The following is a 12049-nucleotide window of genomic DNA, read 5'->3' on the forward strand; positions in this document are numbered from 1 at the left end:
GACCATTGACGCAATTCCGCTCGTAAAGATTTCGAATTAAAGTCACTCATTTTCGGTTTTTTTTATTCAATCACATGAAAGATTTTCAGGGGTTAAGCACCTGGTACGATCGCTTCGCTATTTGCAGGATAACAACTTAGTAAAATGTTCAACTCCCAGGCCGCTGCCCTCCTGTAACTCGAGTGAACCGATGAGTTTGCAAACCCAAAATAAAATAACGTTCATGATTTATATGGATGTATATCGAAGTAATAATATATTGAATTTATTCGAAAAAGAAGCTAGATTCATGATAAAATGAATAGATTCTTACATTCGTCCGCATGATTGACTTCAGAATTGAGAATTTTTATCGAGCAGCTAAAAGTGCCTATTCCTTACAAACATAAATTCCCTCCTAATATAACGCAGTACCAGCCAGCACATATCCTTCGTACATTTCATTAGCCTCGAATTTTCATGTATCTTGGATCAAAGGCTACGTATTATCTCCTCGAATAGTAACTGAACAAGATGAACTGAACTGTCCAGTCCATGCGTGATTTCCATTCAAGGAAACAAAACATGGTGTTTGTGACGTCACACGCACTGGGTCACATGAAATGCCGAAAATGGTCGAGCACTCGACGATAATTTCATGACATTTAGAGCGGAATTGCGTCAAAACGGACAATAATAATTAACCGAAAACTTGAAATTAAGATTCCATGCATCGTTTTCTGCATTATATCAAAAAATAGTTTTGCGTGTCAGTTCACCTTTAAGCGGAGCAGCGCTTCCAGTAGCGCTCATTGTTTTCTGCGTTATAAATATGCAGCGAAATACATAAATGAAAGTTTCACTTAAGAAACATGGTAAAAATAATCCAATTGACGAGAAGCTGGGGTGTCTCAGACTGACTCGATGCGAGAAAAACGTTTCTAGAAGTTCTTGGTCGATATTCAAACAGACACGCAACAGATTCACAAGTGTCTGAAATCATCAAAGTGTATCTGTATGAATTTTGTCTATAGACAGCGGGGAAAACAGAAAAATGCTAACGCACTGGAAGAACTTGCTTTTGAAACTCTGCCTGCTTTTTAACTCTATTTTTTATATAAGAACAATTTTATAAGAATACGAGCTTCAAAATTTGTCAAAGTGAGAACAATTTCAGAACGATCTGAGGGTAAAATGCAATTTTGAAGAACGTTTTATCTCAAAAACAAGGATTTTTAGCCATGTATGGATGCTTTTTAGGTGAATATTCAATTTTGTCAGCAAATTAAGGTCGTCTCATTCATTTTGTTGGCAAATGAGGTCTGAATACCTTCCTGGAGCGAAAGAGCTAGCACTCGCACTGCTTACATCCTATTAGATTAAGAAAAAATCTGGAACAACAGTCAGACTGAACTTAAATTTACTGGTTCTTATAAAAAAGAAAATCTCAATACAATTTAATTCTCACAGATCACTGTGACAAGAAAGCTGCCGCCATTAAGGTTTTCTGAGTAAATGTAGATGAGTAAATGGTTGAGAAAATTTTAATAGAGATTACCGTGCCTACCAATATTGATAATCTCATTTCTATTTCATACCACATGTTAAAATGTACGTCTTTAGAAATCTAATTAAATAGTTGTCTAACTATGTTGGATTCCGACTGAACAACTATGTATTATTTGGAAAATTAGTGAACAAGCTTAATATGAATAATAAGCACACAGAATTCTGTAAATAGAAGAGGTATTTTCTTTGGTAAGGTTGTCACTTACAATTTTGTAGTTCCTTCTTTAGTGATGGGACCAGTAGCATGCTTTGTCTCAACTGGACCTTCGTTTTATGGACGGCTTTTTATGAGGATACGAAACACAAGGTGACCTGAAATTGGTTTGAGAATCATCAATGAAATAAGCTGACCGTTACTTGAAAGAAATACACGATATTAAACTGTTTTAGTGTTAGATCTGAGCATATCCTATAGCAGAGTGCGCAGAATAAGTTTCTTAATCATTAGGAACAGCGACTAAATAAGCTTGTTAACTAATAGATCCGAGGAGTATGACATAAAACACAAACTTCTGATTGCTAGAGATGAGGCTGTAAAACCCTAAATTGTAATGGTCTTGCAAGTCAGTCGGCAGCTGGATATTTTTATATGCGAGACTTCTATGAAATAAGATGTAGCTGAGCCTCAGATTGAACGTGATAATTAGAGCTCTTTACAAATGCTCTTGATAAACCCTTATAAGTAATCCATTACAGCAAACAAGTGCACATTCCACATGGGGATATTCATCGAATATTGGAGTTTTTTTAGCATTTAATATAATTATACCAGGTGCTGAATTAACGATGTCTTGAATTGAATCACAAAATAGCTTTAATTGACCGATTTTTTTGTAGCTCTATAGCGATTTGTACGCTCCACGTGTTATTATGCCATGCGGGTTAAAACCAACCGCTTAGCGCACCTTAGGGAGGTTTTATGAGATAAAAGCTTCTCCAGGACCATGCTTCAACTAGGAGCTTAAAATGAAGGCTATCAACATGGAGCGTCACAGATGTCTTACTATTGCAACCATAAATGTTAATAACCTCATTTTACATTTCTAAGGCCTGTTGATGAAATCAGAAAACTGGCTAGAATGCCAAAGGCTAGTTTATCCTTCTCAATTTCTTTCTTTAAGGCCATTGAATCTTGAAACTATACAAAAACGTTTTATTGTAAAGTAAGAATAGCGACTTTGGAGAAATCATCGCAATTTTTTAAGCGGCTATTTCAAAATGAAAACAACTGTTAGCCACACAAATATCGTGGTGGTCACATTCTTGCGGGATGGGAGAGGGTATCAAGGGAAAGGATTTCCAATACCTTTCAAGATTAAAGTACAAGAAACAATAAAAGTGTCGTTTCTAACCTATTGGTACAAAAAATGTTCCGAAAACAGAAGTGTATCGAAGACAAACTTCCGTATATGGGGCGAATGGCACTCTGTCTTCCATGGCCACGGCACCACTGCACAAAGCGCAAGCGGTAATGAATTTGCACATTAAACAGGTGTTCAAAGCCAAGGCCATCCTTGATCAAACATTCTTAGGACAGGTGTTTTTGAACCCAGCTCAAATGAGATGCACAATGAATCGATGAATTGATTTCAAGCTGCCAAAATTACCTAGGTTTGTCGCAAGACCAAAAAGACAAAGCAGGGTATTATTTATTTTAGGTCTCCTTGTGATCGAAATCTTCGGGAAAACATTTCTTGTGAAAATCATTAGGAATTTTCGGTTGAAATATCTCAAAAAGCCAATGATTATTATGCTGTTTAAATCAAGTAGGAGGCACAGAAAAGGAATGAAGCGATTTGACGAATGATTCATTCCAAAAACTACAGTTATGTATAGAAGAGATGAATCTGTGCTGTTGTGATTGAGTCAAAAGACAACTCAGTGAAAGACAAGACATGTTTGTCACATGGCAAAACAATTGAATAAAAGCTGCCCATTTAGTGAGATGGATAAAACAACACGTAGCAAACCGCGATTGCTCTCGTATGGAAGATAGGACTGTGGGTCGAACTGATGGAGAAAAGTGTAGAAGGAAAATCTACACTTTAGATTATAGAGGAGTGTATAATATCTCCTTTATGCTGTTGAGAGGAGAGGGCAACTTAGCTAGGAATATGGAGTAGTGATAGAAATTGTTTTACAAAGTAACAGTCGCTGATTTGTTCTCTAGTTAAGGGTCTAAATAGTATTTCATAAAAAGGAAACAAATTGGGAAACATTGTGTATCATTTATGAAAAGTGGAAAATGACAATATTCTTGTTAACCCTGGGATGTAAAGCAACAAAAAGAATAGGGCCAGAGGTGCACGCGAAAGTACTTCAAATACCCATACCAATATGAAGAAATTTGTTACTTTTTGTAACGGAAGCTTGTCCCTTTCTGCTCCCCTAGCATAATTAAAATGTGCTAAAAATAGTTTTGTTCTTTTTCAATGTAATGATATTATTTTTCATTTGGGCATTTATATTCCTTCCAAACTATCTAACTTTTTGCGAAGTGTATAGAATTGTTTAATTGCTTGTTCATAGTTGAAACTTTCCTGTGGGAAAAATATTTTACCTATGATTTCCTATGACCAATGGTCACACGGTCATGGGAAAAATAACGCCCTGAGACAATGTCTAATTGCTTCTTACAAATAGCCTTGAAAAAAATTGCTATGTGCTCCATTTCTCAATATCGTGAAAGTGTAGTATATGATTCTACTTGAAAATATGTGGAAAACTAGTGAATAGGGAATCACATCTTGCGGACTAAAAGAATTCAGCACCAAAAAACAACAGCTTACATGGGGCTTGGGCTGGATCTAGCAAAAATAGAAAAGTTGATTGTAAAGATGAAACTCGGACGTATAATTATATGGAAAAACACTAAAACGGCATTGTAGTTGCTAATCATGCTGATTGCATATTTAAGCAAAGAATTTTAAAAGCAACCTTGATCGTCATGATAATTTCTCAGCCTCGATATTTTCAATAGCTTTTTAAAACATATTCTTAAATTATTCTTAAGATTGTGTTTCACTGTTGCAATATTGAAAATTATTAGAATTGATATTTTACTGTTGGATTATAAGTATTTTAGATATTATTGTAGTTCAAATATATTGTGAAAAACTAAAATTTTATTTTTGATGAAGTTGTATTGTAACTATCATCTTTTTAAATTCAATTTTAATTTAAAATTCACAATTTATTTTTAAATTCTAACAGTTTTGAGCCTTGATAAAACGATGATCTAAATTTGAGAAAGTTTTGCATGCTATGTATATTTGGTTATTATTCAATGGATTAAAACAAGAGAACATCCAAAACATTTGCAATGCGCGTTTTTTGCAAAAAATTCAGTGAATGAAGTTCCAAGCTCAACCTACCGAATTTCTATCATGCTGAAACATTAATGCCTGTAAAAGTTCTATCTATCAATTCATCAATTTTCCTCAAGATTATATCAGCGTTTCTTTGTCAATTTAAGTTAGAATAATTAAATTACAGAATAAATGAACTGTTTCAGAAGAATGGAACGTACCAGATTTGCAAGTTCAATTTGGCAAAAAGACCGCATTTGATAGAATGTCGATGCTCTAATGCCTGAAGATGCGGCTGGCCAACGTACAGTGCTTGCAAAAGATTAATAACAGGTCAGTTGCTTTTGAAATTTTATCGGTTTGCTCATGGTATCAAAGAAAAGCTCATCAGACTTCCGAAATCTCATCTTTTATAGATGCTTGAGACAAACCCGTTGAATTTAATGACTCAAAACTGCCGCAGATTTGTTTACCAACATATTTTACCGCCACACCTAGAAATTGACAAGGAAATTGAAAGAAAAAAATCAACTTATGATTAATAAGTAACAAAACCTAATGCCCATACATTGAGACGAATTCCTCATCAAAAAGTAAGTAAGTTTCAACCCCTGTAGAGATAGCGGGTAGAGGTTTTCTCGTGTAAACTATCGCACCCAATTCAGAGAATAGTCACGTGTACGGAAACTGCGAAGGCGCATTATCTATTTGCCTACTGGTACAAACAATAAACTCGGTTCCAGTAATAATTTCTTTGCGTATTGTTTTAAAAATGTTTGCTTAATCATTTTACTTACTGATTATATTCTTTCTTTTGTTTATGTAAAAATTTCTTGTTCTGTTACCTTAATTTGATTGGTCGGATTTGTAAGAAGCTTAGTTGAATAGTGTTAGAACAAAAAAGGGTGTAACTTAATATTGTGGAAAACTGGTATTCTTGTATATATGAACATAGCGAAATATTGGTATTCTTGAGTTGAATCTTAGATAAACTTTCGACCTCTTGAACTAGCGAGTGTGGGAAATGATTTCCCCAACATCAAGCTGCCGAAAGAATTCTAAACCGGGTCGACTTTGTTCATGTTTTAAAGTCTAGGCCGGTGAACAAAGAGAAATCAACTTGTTAGATTTATAATTTTCAATTCATATTCGTATTTGTGCGTATCCTAGTATACAACTAAGCCACTCCTCTAAGCAATCAACGCAGTGGTTGACGGGAGAAAGGACTGGACACCACCCTATTCAAAGGATTCGATCGTTTAACCAGTTCATTCCAAGTGTCAGTGCGCCACGCTACGCAGTTCAGTTTTCATGTTTTGTGCGCATTTAACTGTCTGTCAGTTCTAATGATTTAAATATCTACCCCTTACATCGGTGGGTTGCCATGATGTAGGTCATAGGGTAACAGTTCCGGTTAACAGCCGGACAGCTTCATGAAGACGAGATCCTTAATTGTCACAAAATGGAAGAAACTCATCCAAATATGCAGTAACTGTCACTAATAAACACGTTTAATGCGCTACACGTAAAGAAGTTTTATCTTGAACCTTTTTATGAGAGATGTTAAGCCTGGTTTCCATATAACTTTTATGCATCGCCGACAAGTCGCCGGCGAGTGAAAGTTCAATGGAAACACTCTCACAAGGTTGTCGCCGACGTGCCCTGCAAAAGTTGAATCTAGTTCAACTTTTTTTTCTGTCGGCGACGTCAGCGATGACTGAAAATTTTAACGTAAACATGATGCATCGCTGACTCTGTGTGAACACATGACCCACGCTAGCCAATCAAAACCATTCTAGAAGGCCTTAATTTAAGAGTGTCGTAAGAGCGATATGGAAACCAGGCTGAAGAGAATCATCGGCGATGCATCGCCGATGTATTGCCGACGCATAAAAGTTATATGGAAACCAGGCTTTAGTGCTTATCTGAGAATGCAGGATCTACTTGGGTCAATTGATTATTTGTTTTGAGGGCATTGGTCTGGTGTACAGCCAAAAGAAAGAGATTTTCATCCCTTCGCAGCCTCCAACAATTAAACAGGGTCGATTGAACACTTCATAGTGTTTTGTGTTTTGCTTTTTTAAGGCCTGTTTACATTATAATATCTCCATCATAATTTGATCATATTTCTCGAGTCATCATATTAACATCATAGAAATCTGTAATGTAAACACTTGAAGATTTCTTGGATTTGTGACTAAAATAGGTTGATCGTATTTCCATCATATGAATTTCTTTCTGTCTTCGGGTCAGAAAAACTGCACTGCCAACCAAGATCTTCAAAAATGCCAACATTCTTGGCCTCATCTCCTATTATCACCTCTTTTACTAAGATCTTTTACTAAATTTTGGTACAGTGGCAGATTTAAAGGTCTTTAGAACCCAATCAGTGATAATCTTCCTTTCATTTTTTCGTCTTGAAAAAAGACACTTAGTAAAGAACAACGTCTTTTTTGAAGCTTTTACAATAGCAAGTTTGAATTTTGCACCCCATTGTCCAGCATTGAATTGCTTCGATTTTGCACCTCATTTTCCAGCTTTTACGTAGGCTCAGCCTGCGTAGCATTCCTGTTCTACATGGTTTTATCCTTTTGGTAGTGAAAGTAATCTTGTATTCAGAAGCAGTGGATGCAGTTTTCTTAGAATACGCCTATACTGCAAGCCCATGTTGTTATTATAAATGTTACAAATATCACATTTAACCACAAGATTCCACTACTAAAACATCAACGGTTATATTAAAGAATTGTTGAAGAATTTAGTAAAAAATCATCCGAGATATTTCAAAATTCTTTAGTAACATAATCATTAAAGCATCAAATCAGCGATCGTAACGCTTTCCAACCAAAACCGCTCGACCGATTTTCTAAATTATATTTTCCCCTTCATCCTCGAACCTTGAACTAGTGCTGATAGATCTTTAAAATACTAAAACACAGCTATCTCAAAACTTTGTCCATATTGTTACTAAAAGCTGTTCCCTTCTCAAAATCTGTTTAATACTGATTGTCTTTTGTTGATATAATTCTTCCTTAAAAGTGTCTTAGTTCATAAATAGCCCACTTAGCTATATTTACTAAGCATATTTCGATATTTCACCTTTTTGAAAAAATATATAGGCCAAATAGCTTGCCTTTTCTTCCCTATCCTATTTCGCTTTATAACTATCACATATAATGTGGTACTATCAACTATAATTTCTATTACAGCAACATGCAGGACAAGTACAGAATTTATTAAAGAATGCTACCCATTATTGTTCAGCAACTTGATATTGGTACTCTGATTCTAATACTAAATTCACATTCACAATAAGGTATGTCGCGACAGCTGTGCAAGAAATGTCGTTAGCTGGCAAAAAAGGCTAATGTTTCTGATGTACGAGCGAGAACTACCGTTTTGATCTATAGACCATACAGCAATAAGTTATTACTTGATAAATTCCCACAGCAAGTGACACACACTTTCGTTGATTGTTGATTTGTTTTGGCAAATTGCAATTTTATATGCTGCTTATTGTTCTTAGGTGAGATGGCTCTTATTAAAAGAAAATTGTGAATATTTGTTAATTTGTACCTTAATTCCAATAGGCCCCAGACGATTCAGCAAGATTCTTTCTTTAAATCTTGTTTGAAGCAAGACATATTTATCTTCTATCTTGTCCTTTTACTGCAATGTTCAGTAGACACCCAGGTAGTAATTCAACTCTCTATATTCCGAAGGTCGTGTGGAAATCTAATCGCGTCAGCAAGATATCAATCAATCCTCTGCTTATTGTCAATGAATTGACTGCTTACATTACAGTACCACAGAGCTCTTTTTATTTGCGATAATCTTCCCCTTCAAATTTAAGCTACCAATAACATTATTTATCCAGTAAAACTTGTTGTTTTTGAAGAAACTTTGTTGTAATAAGAATAAGTTGCAATGTTTACATTGTTTTCGGTCTTGATGCCTTGCTTTAAAGAGAATGCCAAATTAAGATTGTCAAGCGAAATTAACAATAGAAACATTGGGATAGAAATCAGGACAGCAGCTGGCCTCTGTTACAATGCTATAGTTGTCGTCCAGTCACATATATAAATAAGTAATAAATGATAAAAGCACTTATATTGCGCCATATATTTCTCAGGGCTCATAAGCGCATTACAATTGAAAATATTAAGTCTAATTCAAAATGTATGTTAAAAAGGGCTAAAAGTTTACAATGTTTTTATTAAAATCTAAGTTAAAACAATTTATTCAATAAAATGCATTCTAAATAAATGTGTCTTCAAATAAATTTTAAAAGTTTCTTAAGTGTTGCATGCTCTAACTGAGTAGGGAAGTCTGCTCCGGAGGGAAGCGGCAACATTTGTGAAAGCACGATCACCAGCCGTAACTAATTTGGTCTTTCCTACATCTAATAGTAGTTCTTCGCCAGCAGATTTAGTCCAACGAGAACCTTACGTAATTTTAATAATTCTTTAAGATTGTTCGGCGCTAGATCTTTTACAGACTCAAAGGTTAACAATGACTAGTTTGTACTCTATCCTGCTTGTAATTGGCAACCAACGAAGGCTCTTCAATACTGGTGTTATGTGAGAACGTCTGCATTCACCTTGTAAGATTCTGGCAGCAGTATTCTGGACCCTCAGAGCTGCAGAGAAAGCTTTTGTAACTCACATGATGGTAACCCATATAAGAGAGAATTGTTGCAGTCAAGTCTTGATATGACAAATGCGTGTATAGTTTTCTCTATAGCCTCCCTAGTAAGGAATCTTCGAGCAAGGCCTATGTTGTTTAAATAATATCTAGCTGATTTGCACAACGCGTTCACATGTAATTTCAGTGTCAAATTGATATAAAAAACAACACCAAGATTCCTTGCTTTTTCATTGGCTTTAATGACACTGCCACCAACATTGAGGGATATTTCTGGCATTTTCTTGCATTGTTCTTGATACCGAGGTGGATGTTGAATCATTTGGTGTAAATGACATGTAAATTGAGTATCATCAGGATAGATGTGAAATTCTAGTCCTTTCTTTCTCATAACAACTCCTAGTGGCAATGTATAGACCAGAAACAGCAATGGTCCTAATACTAAACCTTGAGGAACACCACATGACAGGGTCATTTTCTTTGAAGTAATATTTTTAACTTTAACCTTTTGCAGACGATCACTTAGATAAGACTCAAACCATCTCAACGCATCTTCCATCTCCCATTACGCCGCATCTTTCATTTAGTCGTTTCAGGAGCAAGCGATGATTTACAGTATCAAAAGCAGCTGAAAGGTCAAGGAATACAAGAATTGAAACCCTTTGATTGTCAATAGCCACAAGCAAATCATTTTGAACTTTCAACAGAGCAGTCTCAATGCAATGGCCTTCCCTGTATGCTGATTGTAACGGTTCAAATAATTTATTCTGCTTCATATGCTTCACCATTTGGTTAGCAACTGCCCTTTCAATCATTTTGGAAACATAAGGCAAGTTGGAGACTAGTCGAAAATAAGGCTCCACGATTTAGAGTCCATTCTTTTTCAATAATGGAATGAGTACTGCCAATTTCAAATCTTCAGGCATCGCTGCTGATTGAAGTGATTTACTTATGATTCGAGTTATAATTTTTACAATAATTTCTTGGCAACGACCAAGAATCCATGTTGGAACAGGATCTAAATCACAAAAAGTTGCTGGTGACTTCATTATGAGATCTTTAACATCTGCCGCAGAGAGACTTCTAAAGGCTGCCATAGGGATCATATGTTCCAATTTTTTCAAAACGTCCATAGTCATTAGCAGTATCACTATACAGATTGCTCAATGGATACTTAATTTTTCTCTACCTTCACTGAAAAATATTCCATAAATTCGTCAGCCAGCTGTAAAGCTGAGTCATACTTTGGCAGTTGGGATTCAGTTTTCTTTTTTAGTATTTTGTTGAGTGTGTTGAAAAATCTTTTGAATTATCTGAATCCTCCATGACCAAATTTGAGTAAAACTCTGTATCTTAATCTTCCAACATTTGCTTCACCTTTTCCTTTTGCTGCACAAACAGCTCTCTATCAATTGCAGATTTGGCTCTTCTCCAGCGCCTTCCAAGCTGCCTCCTTTTTTCTTGTTACGGAAAGTGATAATTTTTGTTTGCTCAAGCGCATGTTTATCAAGAACTTCACGCAATGTTCTGTTGTATGAAGCAGTGAGGTCATTTATATCACTTAACTTGTCAAAATCTATAAACTTTTCATGGAAGTCTGAATTGAATTCTTCCAAATGTATCTGATTCAACCTTCTGAAAGTAACTTTCTTCTTTTCAATGCTTGGCTTCTTGAAGGCTAGTTGAAATTTGATTGTAAAGTGGTCAGAAATTTTCTGCTCCACTGTTACACATCGCTCACGAAGTTTGAAAAATTCCTTGTAATGACTAGATCTAATGTGTGGCCACTCTCGTGTGTTGGATCTTGAACAAGCTGTGTTAGATTATATGTGGACAAGATCCTATTGAACTGAGTTGCCTCAGCATTGCTTTCATCATTGACATGAATGTTCAAATCACCAGCAATCACTAATGTAGCAGAATATGTAGCAGAATCATGGCTATCAAGAATTTCCATGAAATCATCAGCTCGAATGACCTATTTTCATATGTCACATAACAATCAATATATTCCAAGGATTTTGTAATTCTCTGACTTTTCATTTAAAAATCTATTTCATTCCTATAAAGAATTGCTATACACCCCCCCCCCATCTGTTTTCACGTGGTTGCTGCATGAAATTTTAGCCATCTGAGACAAGTCTGTTTATGACAACGTTATCATTTGACTACAGCCAAGACTCTGCGACGATCAATATGTCTATAAGATTGTCACATGTATAATGTCGTAATTCTGCCACTTTATTCTTTAATGATCTTGCATTTTGTGTGTGAAACGAAAAAGGAAGAATTTTATGAGATTTTTCAAATGTAAGTTTAGCTAAGTTTCTCGGGTACCTTTGTTGAGTGGTACATAACTTTTTTGACCACGTATTGTTCCTTGACGTCACTCTCACTGGGATGACATTTGTGCCCACATTTGTACTTTGACCCATGATAGACTTTGACTTCGTTGGAACAGCACTTTCACGGCCTACGTATCGTGAGTTACCTGGGCCTGGGTTGCAATGCACATCACCGCTAAGCATTATTCGCATTAAACACACATC

At 35.7% G+C, this 12049-nt stretch overlaps 1 protein-coding gene across 4 annotated transcripts in view; it reads right to left on the bottom strand.

Annotated features, from left to right (window-relative positions):
• The window catches only part of LOC135695811 (histamine H2 receptor), a 42322-nt gene that overhangs the window by 6278 nt on the left and 23995 nt on the right, over window positions 1–12049 (bottom strand). For 3 of the 4 annotated variants that reach the window (XM_065214993.2, XM_065214990.2, XM_065214992.2), the window contains exon 2: window positions 1755–1860. Coding sequence is in view for 1 of the 4 variants with exons in the window: in XM_065214989.2 (XP_065071061.1) it covers window positions 314–325 (12 nt within the window). In the remaining 3 variants the exon portion in view is untranslated. Of the gene's footprint in view, window positions 1–313; window positions 438–1754; window positions 1861–12049 lie in introns of those variants that run through there. The other variant, XM_065214989.2, reaches the window with a different exon arrangement.

This window comes from Rhopilema esculentum, chromosome 14 (genome assembly GCF_057945365.1).
Source record: "Rhopilema esculentum isolate cy_ngs chromosome 14, ASM5794536v1, whole genome shotgun sequence".
NCBI classification, from domain to species: Eukaryota; Metazoa; Cnidaria; class Scyphozoa; order Rhizostomeae; family Rhizostomatidae; genus Rhopilema; species Rhopilema esculentum.